This window comes from Galleria mellonella, unplaced genomic scaffold (genome assembly GCF_026898425.1).
Source record: "Galleria mellonella isolate WM207_F2 unplaced genomic scaffold, CSIRO_AGI_GalMel_v1 utg132, whole genome shotgun sequence".
Classification (NCBI taxonomy): domain Eukaryota; kingdom Metazoa; phylum Arthropoda; class Insecta; order Lepidoptera; family Pyralidae; genus Galleria; species Galleria mellonella.
Window position 1 is genome coordinate 4,959,238 of NW_026441989.1, and position 22,616 is coordinate 4,981,853.

The following is a 22,616-nucleotide window of genomic DNA, read 5'->3' on the forward strand; positions in this document are numbered from 1 at the left end:
CAAGGGCAAACCCTTGTTGTATCTGGATCACGAACTCGCAAGAATGCAATATAAAGTATTATCGAAATTATCATGGCAGTCTAAAGTAATTACTGATTAATTTAAAAAAAAAACCTTTTATATTACCCAATGAAATTGACCGCAATTTATCACAAATACAGAACCAATGGAAATAGACTGCTTCGTGCCTCTATTCTCGTCACGTTAGGGAAATCGTTGGCATTATAAGCATAGAGTAAAATTTAAGTAAAGATACAGGCGTGCAGAGGGTCCGCGCGAGGGTAGAGGGGTGCGACGGGTGCCTAGTGCCTCAGTGTCACGGAGGCTGCGGCCGATATTGCCGCCCGCCCTGCACTGCGTCGCCGCCCTGCCAAAACATTACTAAATTCTTTAAAAGTAAACCATTTATTAACAATTTACAACATTTCTTTATTATTAAAAGTGTTTAAAACGGGAATAAAAGCGAATAAGTATATTCCTATGTAACTATTTGACCATCATTACAAAGGAAATTAAGTCCACGTAATTTTGTTTAGTGGTGGCATGAGATGAGCTACTAGTATTTTACCGTTTTTGTGAATTACATAGGATCGTATAAGGTTTATGTTAGCGTATGGTAAAGGACGTTTTAATGCGAGCTCCATTCTTACGTAAGTAATGTATTTCTCTTAAATATATTTATTATAAGCAATAGAAATCATTTACAACAACGCACATGTCATATGAATTGAACAAATGGAATTGTTTATGTTCTGAAAACTTAACTGAAAATAGATTTCGAATGCAAATCAGCCGGGTAAAGTTTATCCGAGGTCTGTAGCAGGTACTTGTGATTTGAAGAGGGTCGCCTCTCGAGGTGAGAGCTACTACAGCTTGTCCAATTATAGATGTTTTCAACGAGAGGTGTCCGCCCCTCACATCATTGATAATAAGTATTCGGGTTACTTTGTTGTTTTATATAGTAAATTTATATACCTTTAGATTTCCCTTACAGGGTAGGCGTGCAAAGAGAACCGAGTGCTTCACCAAAACTGATCTTACATATATATTATATTTTGCTCCATATGTATATTACAGAATTAATGTTACAATCGACATTATGTATATAGAGAGTGAAAAACTATCTTGTATAATACGTACTTAATACAATACGGTGAAAAGGTAAAACACTTATTTTACGTAATAGTCTCTAAAATAATATTTCGAATTCGAATAAACTTGTGAAAATGACAAATGTCTCAATATAGGGCCCCAAATTCTATATACATACATAGATGCCATTAATAAGTATTTACATAACATTACGCTAGTACCTATGTTCGTTACCATATTTTACTGTCTGCTACTTTGTATCGTACATTATAATTCCTTGTTGTCATTATGTGTAAAATTATATATTTAAGTTCGTTAAAACTTAAATATTGTCTATTAGTATGACCAATAAATATTATCTAATAGTATCAGGGTGAATATTTTAAATGCCACTGCTTTACATCATTTTACTATAATGTATGTTAAAATAATACTTTTTTTTTCATTTTATACAGACAAGTATATAACATGAATGAATAAATATACTTATATACCAATTTACAAAAATATATAATACTTGACAAGAATATATTACTTATAAATTTGTCATTGAAGCAGTGCCAAAAAAGAAGTGAAACTTAGAAACAAAAATAGTTCTGGCTTTATTACTAAGTAGTAAGACAGTGAGAAATTGAAGAGGCGATATGAGAGGCCGTATAAGGAGTTCGCGCTTTTTGTTAATGGCGACTGCGTTGATACTGTCATTAATTTCCGCGTGTTTCTGCGAACTTAGTTCGACGACTCATGATGAGATTAAAACCGCCTCAAGTTCTCAAGCACCGTTGACAGCTGCTTTTGTCCAGACTAAAGTAAGCACAGAACCATTAGACACTACTGTGGCGCCGACTTCTACGTTATTAACTACAAGGGAGAACACTAAAATAACAAAAGCGTATGCCGTTAGCGAGCGCCCGACTACGGCTCGTCATTCAACGACTAAAGTATACGCGAGCACAAAAGCCATAGTGAAAAGTGCAAGAAGGCAGAAGTTAAAAACTAACTCTAGTGCACTCGGGAGCCCGGCACATTCACCAGCGCGCCTTCAAGAGCGACTAGGGGCAATAGATTGCGATCTGCCCGTGCTGCCGGGAAAGTCGCGCCTGTGGCGAGGCAACGAGACTCACGAACTCAATTTCCCCGTCACGGTAAGATAATAAGAAGATTTTATGTGAAATAGGAACTAAATACAATTTTATTAAAGAACTTAATTAATATTAAGAACTTTATTTTAATAAACCCCCCGTTTTGGGGGAGGCTTATATTCAGCAGTGGACGGTTAACGGCTAGATGATCATGATAGATGATATAGGTATTTTACTCATTTGTGTATCCATGATCATGGATAGACATATGTAAAGAGTTTTAAATTATTTTAAGTTACTTAGACATACATAATTAAATTTCATTTAATTAAATCTGCGGGTTAATCTGGTTTAAATATTTTATTACTTAAGCAGACCTGTTTCAAATGAGAACTTAAATAATTACTTGTAAATAATAAATTTGTCTAAACGGCATGAAGAGGAAAAATGTTTGCAATTATTATAAAAAAGAAATTTTCTGTAGGATGCTTCAAGTAGTCTCTACGTATAACAGCAGAACGTTATATAACTTCTATTCATACAATGTCTTGTCTTATGTTCCCCTATTTCGGAGCATAATATTCTTGTTCGCAAAGTTTGATCGTGACAGCAGCAGCGAACAGCGCGAGGTCAAATACATAAACCATAAATCGTCTTAGTAGAGGAGAAAAAAGGGAAAAGCTTTTTTGCTTCACTAGTTGTACTCTGTTCATTACTTCTGTTAAGGAAAATGTCTAAAATCTTTATTTATATACGATGCTGTGGCGGGATTCCTATTATGGAACTATGAGATCTTCCACTTACGTACCTAAAAAAGATAATGAACGCGCTCGAGTTCTTACTAGAATGTAATTAATTCAGTTTTTAAAGCTTATTTATAGGCATGTTAATAATTTTATATCTTTAGATTTTTTATAATAAATATTAATCCCACATTTTTTTTTCTAAACCACTTTAAATTTTCAATACATTTACGTTTTGTAACAAAAGAGTTTTATTTATATTGTTATTAACAACCAGGAATAGCTTCACTCACACTAATCCCTTCGATTTTCATAATAGAACTAATCTACTTACATATTTTTATTTCTTCTTAGTGGAAGAATGTTTTATTTGCTCAAATAACATAATATGGTAACGACGTTAGACTTTAATGATTTAATAAAAACAAAGTATATATGAAACTAAACTTCATTAAAAATAACAAATGATTCTGAACCTTACACTCGATTCACACAAATACACATCCAATAAAAAGAATGATTTCGTAAATATTGATATTTTCAAAATTATCAAAATTAATTATTTAAATGGATTATATTTCCCTTACTTAAATGCTTTTTTTGTTTTTTTTTTTTTAATGCCATTAGAGATTGAATATACTCGTACTTAATGGCTACACTGAGATTGGATACTGAGTGGAGATTGATGGATGATACAATTAACTGTTCCTTAGGTACTGATCGATTAAATCCCGAGGGCGAATAAAAAAGAATTGAACCAATGTCATTTAAAGAAAAGCTTACACCTAATAATAATAACGTTTGAAATAAGTTTGATAACTCTTGTAATATATTTATATTAATTATACATTTATATTTGTGTGTATATAAAATTAAATACAATCATCAGCTATGTATAAACTTAAATTTTGTCTAGTTCTATTTCGTCTGTAAATTGTCGCTATGTATACAGCTCGTTCTACCCGCTGATTTCGATCTTCTTTTCCACTTTGGGTTTGCTGGAAGAGAACTTTTGTAAAGTTAAGCTCACCTTTGTACATTTGCTTTCCACTGCCATGTCTCTGTATATTTTATTAGCACATACAGTAAGGTATAAATAAATAAATATTTACGAGATAGGTATAATAATACAACGGAATCAGTGCATTCATGTAGATATATTGGATTTATCCCCTGGCACCGAGTCTGTTACGAGTATTACGTAATATGATATTATACAAGCATTCATACATAACTCACGCAGACAAAGTCATGTGTTGTAGCTTATAGATAATTAAATTGTTCGTATTCCACCATAGTCTTCAGGGATGACAAAGCATAAGGAGTACCATATATTCGGAAATATCCATGGTGCTATTTATGTATACAGGTGAAGGTCACCTCTTTCGGTCAGGCCATCTTCAGCTTGTTTTCCTTTCTAAATATTATAAAACAAATTCGTATCATAATACGGATTTCTTCCAAATTACTGTAGTAATATTGGAATGCAACACATCAATTTTATATTTTAATTTACCTTTGTGTTTTACAATGTTGATGGCGGAGGAGTGCACGGGGGCTGCTAATGGCGGTAGCGGCGGTGGAGGTGCGCCATCTCCTGGTGCAGCCGATGAGGAGTGCCCCCCTGTCATCGTCTCTTGGGAAGGCTCCACTGATATACAGAGTGGAGATATACTTATCGTTCGCATTTCGGATTCGATGCTTCTTGATACCAACTATCAGGTTAATTCGAAAAATACGACATTTGATAACAATTTAACTCGCGGCGATACCGAGAGGTAAGTTTTTACAAATTACTTTTGTAATTATATAACCTATTTTTAATTTACAAATAACTTTATTAACGTTATTAGGTATATTTAGTTAGCTGAATTATTGTATATTTTGTATATATTATTATGTTATAAAATACACTATTATATGTAAGTTAAAAGTACGCAGCCTTTTCTTACACTCAATACCGCTTTGAGCTTAGAATTCTTGATAATATCGATTAAGAGGTCTTAGCTGATATCTCTGTAAACTCGCTCATACCATTTGAGGCTGACTTAGTCCCGGTTAGTATTTGTAACGGAGTGAAATACTGCCTTGTATATTGAGAAAATAAAATTTTTGCCCATCAGTTTGACCTTCACAATAATAAGGAATTTTCAATCACATACTTGTATATCAAAAAAGGAATGTGTTTTACAAGAATTTACAATTTTATCTGTTATTGATAACAAAAAAATATTGAATGTAGGTATATTTAATATTAATTTAATTCTTCTTTATTGACCACATATAACCATATACAAATATATAGCACTATATTTAATCATGTAAATATATTTATATATAGTGCTATATATTTACTATTTTTTTTTGTATTAATCTTTTTACTTCTTTATATACCAATTCATCCATTAAGGTGTACGCTGCCATGCATTGTGTTCTGCCTATTGTGTATTATATTTTTCGATATATGTTATAAATTTAAATGGTACAGCATTTCATACGAAACACAATGCAATATGTCTATATAAAAATTATAAGAATAAGGAATTATAGTTAGTGTAATAAAATGAACTAAAGTTTTATTACCTACCAGAGGAAATACATTGTATGTATCTTTATTACCAACGCTAAATATGTGACTATATTTGTAGAGAAGCCGTGAGCGTTAAATGGAGCTGACTGCGTTAACAAATGACCCGTACAATGTAATTACCTTCAACCCATCGGCGTCAGATTGACTTCAAAAAGATCCCCAGAAGGGGTTGAATAAGAATTATGTTTCTTTATGTCGGTTCGTTACGGAGAGACTTGAAAATTTAGCAGTTTCATTCTGCATTTTAAGTTACAAAATGTGCCTCTAAATTGCGCCAATAAAAATTATAGCAAATCGTCAAATGCCTAATTAATTTAATGTTCTACTTCGTGTTTATTTGAATACTGTCAATATCTCAGCATTTATTTAACAGATTTAGTATTTATCAAATTGTATAGTTTCAAGTAGATAGATAGAGGAGTAATGAATAGTATGTAGGTACATAAAATCTTAACTAAACATATAGGGGTAATTCTCATGAAATCTCGAAATTCCAGTCCTAGTAGTTTTTACAATAAACTTAACAGACTTAGGATGGTATTTTATTTTTTCAGAAAGAACATGATGAAGGCTAAAAATTTTGGTAATAACTTTGGAATCGTACGGGCATTTATGAGGAATAAAAAATATATAGTACATTGAAAATCATTCCCTCACTATGTCCCAAACTACAGATTAAAACATTGTATGAAGTTATTATAGAAAATTTCTCAAAAAATCTGTTTGTAATTATGGCTAGTCTCTTGTAAATACAACAACTTTTTAAAATTTCTCTGAATTTAAGATCATAAATCATCAACAAGTTCTCTAATGTTGACTCAACATGTGTCCCATGAAAAATAATCATTCCCTCATATCATTATCAACAGTCGATAAGTAGGTATATTTATGATGACTTCAATAACATTATCATTAGTTTTTGATAGTTGGTAGTACGGTCACTTGTTCGGAATGGTGAATTGACCTCACGCTTGCTAGAGTACTTGTTGGAAATAAATATCCATGAAATTTTGTAAAGATTATATTTTAAACAATCATTCCATCACAGTGTAGAATAAACAAGGTAATTAAAATATTTGAATTTTGATGAAGTAGTAAAGTATGTTTTTGGGGGTAGAAAGTGTAGAGAAAACAGTTAGATGGTAACAAGAGGTTATGTTGCGAGATTTTTTAGGTTATGGTTTATTTTGTCATTCCCTCATCATCATTCCCTCATTTTGAATAAAAGTGAGGGAATGATGATTTATGAGGTAATTACTTTCAGACTGGATCAACTTGATTTTCGTACATGTTACTTCCGAATTTTTAAGTTAATATAACCTAGTAGAATTCTAAATGTATTTAAAAAATAAATGATACGATTTCATATGAGCAATGAATATAAACATCATTTCCTCACCTCAGTCATCATTCCCTCACATTTAAATATTTTAAGGGTTCATAAATTCGTTCAAAACTCATTTATTCTGGGGACCACGATATTTTTCACTCCTAATTACATGAATAATATAAATTTAAGAGAAAATGAAGATCAATTAATTCAAACAATTTTCATTAATTTATTAATAGGTAATTTCGGGATTTCATGAGAATTACCCATAGTCGTTTTTGATAAATATGAAATTTCACTAAGTCAAAATTAGAATAATAATATAATGGCAGAAATAATAACAGTAAGATGGCATTTTTCATTGGAATTTCTTGCAAATAACAATAAATATATATTAAAAAGAAAGACGTTACAAGAAAATAAGAACAAATACGATTATTTCTTATATAAACATATTACTCTACTGCTCTACTTAAGGAATAATACAAAAAACAAATATATATTATAAGCTCTTCCAGCCAACCATTAGGTAAGTATAAAAAAGGTGATAGCTATTTGGCGTCATAAATGTAATAAAAAACTCATAATAATGATACATACTGCTAATAATTAGATTAAAACACATTTATTAAGTTGTATTTAGAGGTACATTGCTATTGTGGTTTCGTTTTGTCACAGTAATCGTCGTATGCCTCTACAACCGTCTGTATACCAGGTGACCCGCCAGGGACACGAACATTGCGACGTGTCTGATGGCATGCTACTCGATATCACACCACTCGATGAGCGTGGGGCTAAGCTTTTCACCCTGTACGATAAAGACTTGACTGAAGGAGTTAATTTGCTTATAGGTATGTAACTTTTTGAAGAAATTAAACATAAACCAATCTAGATATGAGTAGGTAGACATTATTATGTCTACTTACTATAGTACGTATATAATATGTAATAAGGAAAATAACAGGTAATAGGGAACCCTTTAAGAATAAGCATTGAAACTGGAGAGTTGTATCACGTGGGTGCTATATATATTGAGTTACATTATTTAATAAGGAGATATGTAAATTATAAAATTTAATAAATTAAATTAGTTTAGGTACTTACCGTTTTGTTTCATTTAAACATTGCGTGAAACGTAACAGTATTAGAAACTAACTCAATGCGAAGAAATGCGTGAGATTTATGTATACCGCAACCAGGAAGGAAATATGGAGGGAAAACTGAACCATAGTTCTGACATTGAACAATAGATATGCGATGAAATCTCGTGATCCATACGATATGCGCATCACGAAAAATATTTACGCGATAAAATGTATTTGTTTTTTCTCTTTACTATACTCGTAGTTATATCTAACTACTTTTATAGACAATTTATAACAGTTATGTTATAGTTAATTTAATTCGGCTAATTTTTGCAGTTGTTTCCGAGAACTGGGGTTCAAAATGTGTTCGTCTGAAAGTGACAGTAAAATCCGATAACTGCGGTGAATTTCAAGATTGTTCTGGAAAAGGCGTGTGTTACACCAATGTTTCAATGGTACCTTTGCTCTTTAATGTTTTGAATGTTGGTGTTACCCATTAGTGAGAATAGAATGTCGACGAGTGTTATTGATGTATGTTTGTAGGAAGGGTACGAGTGCCAGTGTTGCCCGGGCTACGTGGGCCCACACTGCGAGGAAAGGGATGCCTGCAATCCATCACCCTGCTTGAATAATGGTATATGTGTCGACCTCGCGCAGCCTCTCAACGGTGCCAACTACCGTTGTCTTTGTCCATATGGTACCTATGTATTCATTACAAATATTTTCCACAATAATAATTACTGTCTTATATTAGGATATGAAATAATTGGTATATTGTTTTTTTATGATTTACATAAGGAATTTACCTACTAATTCATTCCAAATTAAAACTATAATATATAAAAAACAAATTAATATTTTTAAACCAGTAATACCCATTTAATGATAATGTGCTCTAATTTGAAATTCATTGATCCATTCTTTATTATTATTACATGATATTTTTTGTTAATTAGTACATAACGACCTTTATTCTGACTCATAATATTACAAATTTATAGACAATTATTTAAATACCTAATTTAAAGATATTTCGAGTAGGTGTCCTAGAGTGCCAAACAAGCTGACGGTCCACCTGATGTAAAGTGGTAACCGTCGCCTATAGACATGAACGGTATTATGCATATAACAGAGTATACTGTGTCGCCCATGGTACTCTTCATGCGTTGTTTATTCATATATATATAGCCTCTTATTCCATAGAGGTATCTCTTATACCTAATAAATAAATTAAATAAATTAAATCTTATACCTTATAAATAATTTTCCTCAACAGGTTTTATCGGTAGAAAGTGCGAGAAGGATCCGTGCTATTCCGCGCCTTGTCTTAATGGCGGTTCATGTATGAGTATGGCGATGAATGGAACAACTACTTTCCATTGCGCATGTGCAGATGGTTGGACAGGTGCACACTGCGAATTGTCTATTTCCGGCGGCGCTTGCGCATCTAACCCTTGCGTCAAGGGAATATGCATCGAACAGATTGACAATGACGCAGAAGGTCCAGAGTACCGATGTTTTTGTCAACCCGGTAAGTCGAATCATCTTTTCATTAACTTAATGTTTTATACAAATAGTTTTTTATATTATCCAACAAACAGTATCTTTTCCAATTCAAAATTTTCAAAACATTAGGATTTTCATTTCCACAATCCTAAAATCCCTTAAAAAATTCTTCATTTTCATTCGAATTATATAAGTAATTTATATGATAATTATTTATATTTATTATGATTTTTTTATTATGCTAAATCCCTTTTTTATAATCATGTACATACTCCACACTCTTAAAATGCGTGTTAATACTTCAGTAATTACTACTTACATTAATCATTGAATATGTATCAATTATTATGAAAACTGCATAGCCATTTACCCAACATAATAGGTAATCAATTGATACTTAATGTGCGAATAATCATTATCGTTAACACTACTATGTCTACCTACCTTTAAAGTTATAATCTGCATGAATATTTTGGTTTTGGTTATCCCATTAAGTTGTTTAAAACTAAGTCAATTTAATAACATTTAATCTTGTTGGCTCATGCCAGCTAGCGATTTGTCTAGATGATTTATTTGATACGGAGTTGGAAGGATGCCCACAAGCCGCAACCCTCGGCCGCTGTCCGCCGCTCGTCGATCTCTTCTTCACTAATGAAATGCGAACTTATTTGTAAAGGAGATGAAATCGATAATAAATAAGTAATAGGAACAGAATAACTCCAACTAATAGTAGGAATAACATTGTTACTAAACGATGTTTATACATGGGAGATATTTAAGAACAAAAATATATAAAGAGTCTTAATAGGAGCAATAGAAGCCAAATAAATAAGTAAATAAATAAATAAAACAACTACTTTTAGAAATTTCGTCTGGATGTCTATCTCTTTGTATGTTTGTTCCAGCATCATGCAAAAACTAATACATCAATTTAAAACGTGGTGCACAGTTAAGTTCCTGAAATTCTAAATTGAAAATTTATGTACATTTTATCCTGTTAAGCCATTTAGAAGTGGTATATGTAATTGGTTTTCTTACTTCTGAAATCCACTCAGAGAAGTACGCAAAAAGCTAGCGTAATCGAATGTTATCAAATGTTATATGAACAATGAACAATCCCTTTAAATGAAAGTTCGTATATAGTTTGTCGTTTGGTCCCGGCGTAGAATAGGCCTCCTTTTTCTTTCCCGTGGGTGTTGTAAAAGGCGACCAAGGGAGGGCGAGGAATAGGCAGCAGTGTCCCTCTTAAAACAAATCCAAAGGCTAACTGCGATTGACAATCCCCTGCCAAGCGTGCAACTATTGACTAAATCCTCCAAGGAGGAGACTTATGTTCAGCAGTGGACAGTTAAAGACTGATGTGATGATGATGATGATAATGATGATAATATACCTATTTGCGTTTTCTGCTTTCATATCTATATTATTTATAGACATATACATCTAAAGACGAAAATTTAATTGGCCAAAATGTCACATAACATACACGTATAAAAGATACATTTTAATAGAAAAAGCTTAAATTTTGTAATTAATTTTAATGCCATCTAAATATGTCCCGCGGCTTTGCCCGTAATCAAATTGCGATTGTGAATAGCCTATAATGTTTGAAGTTTAAGTTATAGATCTGGAGATTAGCGCATTCGAATAAACACACTCTACTGCTTTATTATATTAGTATAGACTATAAAAACCAGTATGTAAAGTTGTAACATTCATTTTTATGTGACATACTAAACACAATTTATATTAATACCAACCTACATGTATATAAAATAACATTACACATAAACAAAAAAATAAAAATAGAATCACTTTTCTTGTACCATAACCATAATGCGGAATACGTAATAGTAATTTCCATAACCATAACGACCCATTAATGTGGCACTGCTATAATGGAAGTATATTAGCCTACTATATCACGGTGTCCAGGCGGGTTGATAAATATATGGTTGTATATAGTGTCGTCCTTCTCTTGCATAGGTGTATTGTGTTGTTCCATGTTGACATCCTGGAAATGAATGAAAGGAAGTGGTGCCGCATTTTTCTTCTTTCCCCCAAATTGCATGAAAATAACAGTTCTCAATTCTCACTGTTTCAATAGGCTTTTCACGCTGAGGGCGTATTATAAAGATTACTGTACTGTTTCATAGGCGGATTGTTTGAAATAAATTCGTGTGCAAAACAAGTTTTTAATCCTCCAATGTTTTTTCTTCTCGTTGATGTCCTCGTGAGTGTGTACCTCCGCTTTCATCAAAAAATGTAAGACACAATAGAAAACATTGCTTGTTACTAAGTTCTTAAAGTAATATCTAATACATAATATTAGTGAAAAAGACTTAGTACAATATAGGCCTCGTCATGATATTATTACTTAAAGTAAATAAATAGAATAAACATTAATTTTTAGACCTTGTTTAAAATTACGCCTCTTAAAGTGTCTTATCGTTTACGTTTTACTTACTGTATTAGCACGTTTTTACCTTTATTTCTTATAATATATTACAACGTAACTAGTCTGCAGTCTTATTTATATTTTTTATCAGTAATACTTTTGTAGATAAAAATGATCAAAATAGCAATTTTAAGTAAATTAAAAAAAAATGTAAATATTATTCATATATGTATGAATAATACACAAATTGGGTTCAGTTCTAAGTTTAGTTACATAATTTTAGTGGCATCTCAACTTTGATATATACACTCATGTTACTTACCTGTAACCTGATTACCTTTATGATGTTATGAACTACGAATAAAAATTAAGAGACTTATCAAAAAGCTCTTGAAGTGCCAAGTGAAATAAATATATTGTGTCTAACACCTATCAAACTGACTCGGGTAAATAAATGTTCCGTTCATAATACGAATGCGGGACACTAAAAAATGTCACAGACTTAATAAATCATGGTAAATTAATCAAGACTGTTTTCTCAGTGGCGAAGGAAATTTCGGGCGCTTGTAAACAAACATGCCCCCGGGCACCTTGCAAATAATACTGGCCTATCATCTGTGACTCCGAGAGGAATTGTCTTTCAACAAAAGGATTTTGTAACTAAACATAAACTAAGCAACACAGGCAATGTTGATGTAATCGTATAATATGTTCAGCAAGGGATGTACCTTCTAAATTTACAAAATAAACAATAAAAGATATATCTTTTACGGAAGACTTAAGAGTTATTCAATAATAAATTTTCCCTTCAAATCTAGCATCCAGCATTTCATTAAAAAAGACTCTATATTTGTATTTTTAGATGGAATTTTCCAATCAAATAAAAATATTGAAATATGATCTTTATGTCAATAACAATTATTTCAGTAACTGATTTCAGCTTTTTACATACAAATCTATTTCTCTTTAGGATACACGGGCGATCGGTGTGAGTTGGAGTACAACGAGTGTGTGTCGTCGCCATGTGCCAACGGCGGCACGTGCACCGATCGCGTCGGTGGGTTCGAGTGCTCATGCAGCCGCGGATATACCGGCAATACCTGTCAACTTAAGGTTTGTATAAATTTGGATATGGTGTCAACAGTCAAACGACTCGAGTCTAGCACATACATGCTCTGACACATATTAGGAGTCCCGCCTTTGTTTTTTCAACGACAACATATGCAATTTTGAAAAGTAGATATGTTATTTTCATACAGGTTTTATAAAAATAATTTATTTCGCCGTATTTCATTTCATTTTATAATTTCCTTTTCATTTATTATTTCATTTTATAAATAGTTTGTGTGTCTATTGTGTGTGTGAGTAATATTTAATATTTTTCACTACTTATAGCAAAGGTATGATATGAAATTAAATACGGTCCATTCTGAGGAGCTATTTCTTTAATCCTATCTCTAAAATTTAATTTTAGTATCATAGCTAAATCTTTATGGTTAGAACAAATATGAACTAAATGTTTATATATTATTAAACTAAAAAGTTTACGATGGCCCATAAAATAGTAATACGAATATATATTTTTCCATCAGGTGGGCCGTCAGCTTGTTTGATATTTTATGTTATAACAGGTGGCGCAAAAGTCATAACCTATTGAAAGTATCCTAATCTAAAACCAGAACCAAAGTTTTCCATTCATAAAAAAATTACAGCTAAAGGGCATCGAGCGACAACTTTTGCGCCATATACAGGATATGTTGAATTTAGATTGTTGAGGGTAACATTTTATTACAGGAATAAAAACTTTTTGTTTTAGACTCGTATAGAAATAATAACGAAATTATCGTCAATTTATTACTATGTACAATAAGATTAATATAACTACGTAAATAATATTACTTACGTAGTTATATTCCCCACTGACAAAGGCATAGCACATGATAATAGGTAGCTTATTCTGTACATGACAAGTGCGATGCTAAGGTTTCTCTCAAAGGACTTGTATAATATCTGCAACTAAGTACCTATTATGAATTTGGACAAGTTCTGTAAAACAATGCTAGGGTATTTGGCAATTCTAATAAGTTTAAGCTTCCTTTTTTTAATGCGACTTTATGCGACAAATAATCTGACGGCCCATCTGATGCAAAGTGGTAACCGTCATCTATAGACATGAACAGTATCATGGACATAACAGGGTATACTGTTTCGCTTGTGATCTTATCTTATATTCGCATATGGGATCAGCTAAGCTGTTGCACGTCGACCCATCTTTTGTGCTTCCCCCTGCCTTATACCATCATTTCATAGATCCTTTATGTTACCTTGATGATATCCCGCGGTTTAAGATATCTGTAGTCCCCTGTGTGTAATGTCTGTAGCTCGCTCGTGATACCTCCCATGCATAGCCATTCCTAAGAAGCAAGGTGTTATGGCTCTGTACTCTGTAAATTCCTATTAGGTATATTGCATATTGGGTCAACGATTATTTATGTGAATGAGTCATATTTTGAATAAAATTCTAATGAATGAAGTCCATGGATAAACCTTCAAACCCAATGATATAATATCTCAGTTTTAACTTGTTCTCTATGAATCATTCCCTTTAAAATAAATCGGTTATAATCAATCCACTTTACCTAAATTTTGTTAAAAATGTATAAACATATGTATATAAAATGGTATATTTATATAGACACGAAAATTTCGTGGCTCCCAAAGCTTTTAAACCACTGATTTACGCATCACTATTTCCGTTGATAAGTGAATGGGACATTGCGTGACGAACAATAATCTACCGCTCACCTTCCGTGTTCCGGAACGATGTAAAGTTTGCCGATAAATTGTTTAAGGTGGATTTATGCTCGCCGAACCCTTGCCCCGCGCACCATTATTGCCTCGATCGCGGGAACAACTACGCTTGCGAGTGTCCGCATGGATTTGTCGGCGAGGAGTGTCATATTCCCACTAGATCTGTAACTATACTTTTAACTGTTTTGTTGTTTTGTCAGTATTATTTTTAAGTAATTTTAAAATCTGAATTAACTATGTTTATTTCAGAGAGAGAGAGAGAGGGCGAGAGAATTAAATAAAATTCAAAATAAAAACTTACTAAATTAGGTAGTTTAACCAACTGGTCAGCGTGATAAACGCAAGTTTTCTTAATCTTTGATTGAAATATATCCAGACACAGAAACTGCTTAATGGTAGAAATAGATAAGACGACTACGAGGCCAGGAAAATTATTGAATCAATAAAACTTATCATAAATCTTTTCATTCTAGGCTTGCGATAATAATCCTTGTGCACACGGCGGCACCTGTTGGAGTGGTATCGACTCCTTCTACTGCTCATGTCGTCCAGGTTATACGGGGAAACTTTGCGAAGGTTTGTACTAAATATTCATTCCTTTTACACATATTATATTTTGTTTATTTTAGTAATAATGACATCTAGGAGCGATCAAAATAAATTCTATTAATTGTTATTTAATTCATACATACATTGACAGGTTAGCAGGGTTTCCATATCCACTCTTAAATTTTATGACGTATTAGATCATCTTGAGATTGTCAAATTTATCTATATAAAGTTTCAAATTATAAGTCAGCCGAGTACTTATTGTGTCACCATAGTTTAATCGCATTTCTGAATTACACAATACAGGCTTGCATGCCTAGTATGTAATGTAATGTATGTAATTAAATGTAATGTAATACTTTTACCATAATGCAACACAAAAAAGCGGATGAAATTTAACTTCATATTGATCTATTGTAAGTATGAATGATTAACTTATACTATTAAAAGAAAATAGATACATATTTATAATTTTATAGTTTCCGGCGAGAGCGTCGTGAAAACTTTGTGCCTCAATTTATATTTCCGGCTTATAGAGACTTAATGATAAAAAACATAGATAACAAATCAGACTAATCTTATAAAGACCAGTTGTCTCATACATGCTATATTGAATGCAAATATGCTCAGCGATAATTACCTACCCCTAGTGCCTACCTCGTCCGGGATCGTAATCGTGAAGTATTTTACATTTATATCTGTTCTATAGATAAGTTAGGTACTACAAAACCTGTATTTATAATTAGAACCTAATTAGTCTTTCTAAATTATATAATCGTATTTACCTATTACTAATATCTGATTACTACTAATATCTGATGGGAAAGGGATAATTAGTAATGAAATCTAATAATCACCCTGCTAGCAATATCAGGTAGACTTCCACGCGGTTCCTGGAAACCATTGTGATTAATTCTTGTTGAACTCGTCGCGACGGATCAACTGACCAGAGAGAAATGTTTTCTGAAATTTAAAATCCGAACGAAACACAAATTTGATGTTAAAATTACATAATACATACCGTTTAAAATATTAAAATTGATAAAATGTTATTCTTTTTGTAGTAGGAACAATATTTCAGCATTTTTGCAGGTGTGACTTTTATGGTAGGAATAATGTTAAGTTCTATTCATTGGGTCGATTTCAATATAAACAAAAACATGAAATTGAGTCCGAAAATTCGAAATTTCATTTCATGGTAGATTTTCTGGTGGAATGATTTCATTCTCTTTTATCATCCCTCACTAGGGCCAGCTCCAGCGTATACCGATAGCGCAATAATAAAAAGTACTAATCTGTTACCACGAATATTATTCGTAGATCTATTATTAATTTACTTATAAAAGCTAGATGTTTGAGCTCGTTATTCTAAGCTTAAGCCATTGCCATGGACTTAACATTGAACAAGCTCATTATCGGCTGTCCTATTATCGATTTCCTTTACCACAGTGCAGTTTACTTACTGTGGGAAGGTTTTATGCCGAGCGCTTTTTGCACATATTAAATTTTATATATAAAAATAATAAAGAGTTCTAGTTTGTATATAGTTTACATATTAATATAAATAAAGTTATAAAAACATTTAATTACATATTTTAAGACATAATTTTTAATACTGAATATAGCTTACCTTTATATGAACTGTGATTTTGCTGATTTAACATTACCTTATATAATACTTTTAAGGGTAGGTAAAGTACCTGCTAACGTTGTTAACTATGTTATGTCAAAGCACATGTAGAACTTTAGTAACTCTTGATACCAGAGGTAAAACTTTTCAGAAACTGTAGTTATAAGAAACCCCTAAAAGTCCTCTATTCCTAATATTTTCAGCATTCTCAATAAGAAACAAACTACTTCACTTAAATACGGCTAGAATTAGAATAGCGTTATGTGGATATGTATTTTTCCAATATTCAATCATTATATGTATATTAAATACTGACTTCTTGCCTGTTACTTTATAAACGTAAATTTCGGAAGTAGGAAAATAATAGTACATAATAGTTAAAACCGCATCCAATTTGGTACAATAGTTTTTGTATGGTTTCGGAACAAATAAAGAGACAGACAGATATATTTTTTTTAAATTATTCATTAAATTTCTATTGCTCTAATCCCTTATATAAAATTGTCTTAAATAATCTCCGATGTGCAAACACCGTCTAGTTACAATTTTATTATATTAGTTAAAATACTGTAAAAGATAATTTATAATAAATATAATATAATCTAATGATTAATATTGATAGAATTTTTTTTTATACAATTTAGAATGGCAAACAAGCTGCCGGTCCACCTGATGGAAAGTGGTAACCGTCGCCTGTAGGCATGAGCAGTACCATGGACATAACAGAGTATACAGAGCCCATGATACCCCCTATGCGTTGTCATTCCTAAGGGCTCAGATGTTATTCCTCTGTACCCAGTAAATTCACATTATATTCCACCCTTCAAACCGAAACATAGCCATCCAAATACAACTGCTTTACGGTTGAAACACGAATGGAACAAAGGTACCCAAGCAATCGATACAAAGTCTCCCTTTGGTAAAGTACGTATCTAGTAGGTACGTAGTTATAATTACCATTAGTCACTGTAAATACTGCTAAAATTAGAGTACGAAAATTTAGGTATCCATTATGAATTGTGTGAATTACAATAAATATTTATAATAAACATAACATAATCTAATTGTTAGTTAGTTCTGAATAATATAGGTAGTATTTTAGTATAGATAAAGTCGATCGAACAAGCGTTTGGTTTATGACTACAACTTTGAATATAAAATAGAATAATTATTTATCAGAATTACTTACCAACTCAGAAATCGTGGCGCAATCGCCATTACCATAATTTACAATAAATTTATCAAATCTTGTTATTTATTAGTTTAAATATCTATTTATTCATACTTAGCTAGATTAGAATTTATTCTAAGACGTTCAACTAACTCCAAATAATTTATCAGTCATGTCCATTAATTTACAAGAAAAAAAGCTCACGACCAATTCCCAGGTGAGGAATTAATAAAGTTATAATTATCTATCGAGCACACTGGAATCCAAAATTGTAGGTAGAGAGCTTAGTGTCATCTCTCGGATTAATTACATTAAATAATTCTGTTTCCGTCACAGTTAATCGAAAATATATATATTGACGCTTTATATGTATATATGATTAATATCGAACTGTTTCTCCATTCTAAACTCAAATAAGCTGTACGTGGACAATTTATCACATATCCAGTATTCTTTCTAGTCTTGCAATCATAAAAATGATTTAAATTGTTTGTTTCTTATGAAAATAAAATGAATATTGTAAAGTTCTCAATACGGCCGTATTGAGAACGTCTATCTTTGACTATTCTAATTTGATTTTATTGAATCTTTTTTTATCTAAGTGATTTACTTTCGTATTTATCACATACTACTTTTGGAATGAATCTTTCATGATTAAATTTATTAATTGGCCTGAAACGTATTTCAGTTAAATATTTGATAAACATGTTTTTCCAGAGGACTTTATTTTGGAATCTGTGGTGGGCAGCGAAGGTAGTATGGGAGCAGAACCCCGAGGTGGCGGTTCAGTGCGTGAGGTGCGATTGCCTCTAGGCCTCTACCACGACAGGCTTCACAATGTGTACATCGCTGCTGGCACGCTTGGCGCTGCTATAGCCATTGTTGGGATTGTAGTAAGTCACTTTTATCATCACTACGCTAAAGAAGTACCATAAACGCATGAATGAAACAATTTTTACGAAAGTTTTTAATATATATAAAAAAAAGAAAAACAAATCAAGAAAGACACGAATCACTAACACTTAAATAAAATGTATGCTACGTCATAGAAAATATGACAAATTTGTATCTGTATTAAATTATCATCATCATTATCTTTCACTTTAATCGATGCGTAATTGTAATTATGTAATTACGATTACGCATAATACAAAAAACGCCATAGAATATAATCTATACTGTTATTATAAAAAGGAAATGTTTGAAAGTTTGGAATAGATAGACTCAAAACCTACTCAATCGATTATAAAAATTCTTTTACATATAAAAAGCTACGTTATTAACGAGCAATTTAGACTATATATTATTTTCGAAAATTCTATCTACTCGGGCGAAGCTAGGTCGGATTCCTAATGTAAAATACGTAGCACACATCACGTATAAATCACACTTAAGAACATTTTTTTTAGTTTCACTTCAATTATTGTACTCGACTGAACTGATGCATTCATGTTCAAACCTAATTCTAACTTGACACCATATGAAAATATTAGAAGCAAATCTAGTCTATACAATTATATCGACGGTTGAAAGGCAAAATTGACTGAGCGACAAAAATACCTAAATTGAGTTTTATATACCATTCGAATCGCCTGATTTTTCTGCGTCGATTGGTCTAGGTTTTAAAATTCTACGATAATTTTTTTGTCGGTTAAGTACTCTGTGATTTTGGCCAAATTTACAATTTTATGTTTACTTAGCGACAAAAAAAAATGTCATTTAAAGAATATTTATTACTTACGCCATTTTAAAAGTTGAAATATGGATTTATTTAATTTTTCATATCTTTGCTTTCACTTTTGTTTGCAAGTAGGAATTTTTACTTGTTATGAAATTTCGTTTTTATCTATTTTAGTATATTGTACCTATTTAAAAAAAATATAAATAATTTGGTTATGAAATTTTACCTGATGTAATATTTTGTGATATTGCAATTTATATAATTCAATTAAAAATAAAATTAAAGTAAATTATACCTTAGATATTTTTACCTGTATAAAAATATGTTTGCTTTTAGCTGTATATATTTTTACTGCATATATTTGACTCGTTAAAATAAGTACGAATGGCGCTTATATAAATTTACCTGTACGCGAAATAGAAAATGTGTATGTGTTTATTACCATTACAAGCACGATGAAACTCTAAATCAGACATTAAAGATTGCTATTTTAATAATAATTTTAATAAAAAACCAGATAATCTATTATAACTCTAACTAACATTTATTATTTTTAATAGCCGAAAATTAAAGACATAGGTTTTAGAAAACTTATGTAAAAGCAAAATTAGTCTTGTTTTATTGTGAATATTTTTTGTTAATTTTATAGTATTATTTATAATTATTACATTATAAATAATTAAAAATGATTAGTTGAAAATCAATTTGGGATAATTTTAGGAAAATTTATTAACTAAAGATACATATTCTGCTAACACAACAATCATACAAGAACTTACCTAGAAAAATTTACTTGATTTTGTTTAATTTAACATACATATGTCTTTATATAATTGTACTTGTAAGGAGATTTAGATGAATCAGGATAACGATATTTTTACTCGTTTCTGTTAACTTTTTAGATAAATTTATATAATTTTACCTGTAACCAAATCTAGGTATTTTTTATCTAACCGACATAAAATACTTTAAGTTTTAGTCCGAGATAACTTTCTTTGATATCAAAAAATAACAAAAAAAATATATTTTCCGTAACTGTCAAAATTATTTCGATATGTCAATCAGGTAAATAGTTATGATTTTTTTTCGAAAAATTTCAACTTTAAATCACTCTCCTGTAAAGTTTATTAAATGTCGCTTAGTTAAGGTTGCCTTTCAACCGTCGATATTAAACTCTTTACAGGTCACGGCGTGTCATTGCCGAGTAAATAAGACGTACTCACGGTTACTTTCGAGACTGTCCCGCGTCACCGAATCCGGACCACCTCATCATTGGCTGCAGGACAAACGAGCACCTCCGTCATCTGCCCCATTCCCACCACCTTCTGCAACCCTCGATACCACCGATATGTATTATACACTCGATTTCAGCGACAGTCAAAGCTCTCCGCTCATTCAATAGCAATCACTGCAGAACTGCCCCGAAGGGGAACGGTTCAAAATACAAATATAAAGTTGGTTACAGGGAGTTATTGGAGCTGATATACACCAAAAGTAAAGTAAAAGGGACGTTTTCAAAACTATCATGCTAAACTGCACGATACTCCGACTCTAATATTTTAAATTGATGTGATTTGTGCAAAAAGAAAAATCCATATTAGTAGATATCTCTTAGTAGTGATAGGAATTTGGTCAGATATCGCAGCAAAATTTTTGGGCGTTGAAATAGAAATATCTTTACCGTCAGCAGAAGCTAGAACCGGGAGTCTATCATAAACATTCGCCAATTAGCTTAAGGCTACGTTTACGTACAAATAAATACGTATATATTTTATTGTATTCGTATTTTACTTTAAATGTCAACTTTTAATATCGATTTATTAGCAGTTTTGGAAGACGTTATGAGATGTTATTTATATATAGATAGGTAAAGGAATAATGTATTAATAAATATTAAACATCATTGTCGTAGTAAATTTGTTTAAATGAAAAAGTTCTCATATTATTTTTATATGTATATAAGATTTCTCTAAAGCAAAAAAATTCTGATTTTGAGGTATCAAAACAGGCATGTTATATTTTATAATTTGTAAACTTTAAAAAGACTCAGTAAATATAAGAATTGTACGTGTACGTACCTAAATATTGTTATAACGATTGACGTAAACATCTGTAATGGAATTTTTAAGCGTCATTTTTTTTTACTAAGGTACTTTATTTTATTGAAACTGGTTTGTTGGATACTGTTTTATTAAACTTGTCGACTTTACTAATACTTTGTTCACTTATTCATTTTTTAGTACAGTCTGTATAAAAACTAGGAGATAAATTATTTACGTATCTACTATTATTATTCACACATACATACCAGTCACTTATATTTCTTTACCTATATTAAAGTGCCTGTTTGAATGTAGATATTTGATATATTCTCATTTTACCTATCTAATACATGTATGTATTAATTTAATTTAGTTATATAATGGTATATTTCTCTACAGTCTAGGTATGCATAAAATTGACTGATCTTCAAATTAGATGTTTCGAACTTGCATCTAGCTTGCTATTTATGTCTCTGAAACGTTATATAATTCTTCTAACTACTATAACGACTTATTCGATTTGTTATAGGTGCGTAAGTAGATGCGTACATGCATACGTATTTATATGAAATTGATAAAGTTTGAATTCTATTTACTAATTACAAATCTCTGTCTCTTCTTGATGCTTTCGTGATCTAATGCTTCTAAGTGTGTACATAATATGTGGAAATTATTGTTAATGTACCTAAGGTTTCATTAAATTGATTAAGTCAGTTATTAGTGTGTTTTAATGCCTGTAACAATTGGAATATCTCCATAGTTAGCGCTAATTGCATAGAGCGCAAACTGCGTAGATGTTAATTTTATATATAGGTATATGGCCAGATCTGAAATGATGACGTAGCCTAAAGTGTTGGACGCAAACTCCAATGAATTTCTCGTAGTCATATAACAAAAAGACAACTG

At 31.5% G+C, this 22,616-nt stretch overlaps 1 protein-coding gene across 3 annotated transcripts; it reads left to right on the plus strand.

Annotated features, from left to right (window-relative positions):
• The first annotated feature begins 302 nt into the window (after nt 1-302).
• LOC113518340 (delta and Notch-like epidermal growth factor-related receptor) lies at nt 303-22,427 on the plus strand. 3 transcript variants are annotated; one of them, XM_052901399.1, is made up of 13 exons: nt 303-650; nt 995-1,161; nt 1,548-2,236; nt 4,453-4,695; nt 7,516-7,688; nt 8,259-8,377; nt 8,466-8,619; nt 9,199-9,453; nt 12,797-12,939; nt 14,679-14,801; nt 15,111-15,213; nt 18,705-18,880; nt 20,852-22,427. In XM_052901399.1, the coding sequence occupies exons 3-13, from the start codon at nt 1,737-1,739 to the stop codon at nt 21,068-21,070; spliced, it is 2,208 nt and encodes a 735-aa protein (XP_052757359.1). In that variant the 5' UTR covers nt 303-650; nt 995-1,161; nt 1,548-1,736; the 3' UTR covers nt 21,071-22,427. The 3 variants fall into 3 exon arrangements, with proteins under 3 accessions (XP_052757359.1, XP_031769118.2, XP_052757350.1); XM_031913258.2 differs by lacking the exon at nt 995-1,161 and having other exon boundaries at nt 1,548-2,237; nt 4,463-4,695; XM_052901390.1 differs by lacking the exon at nt 995-1,161.
• Nucleotides 22,428-22,616: the final 189 nt, after the last annotated feature.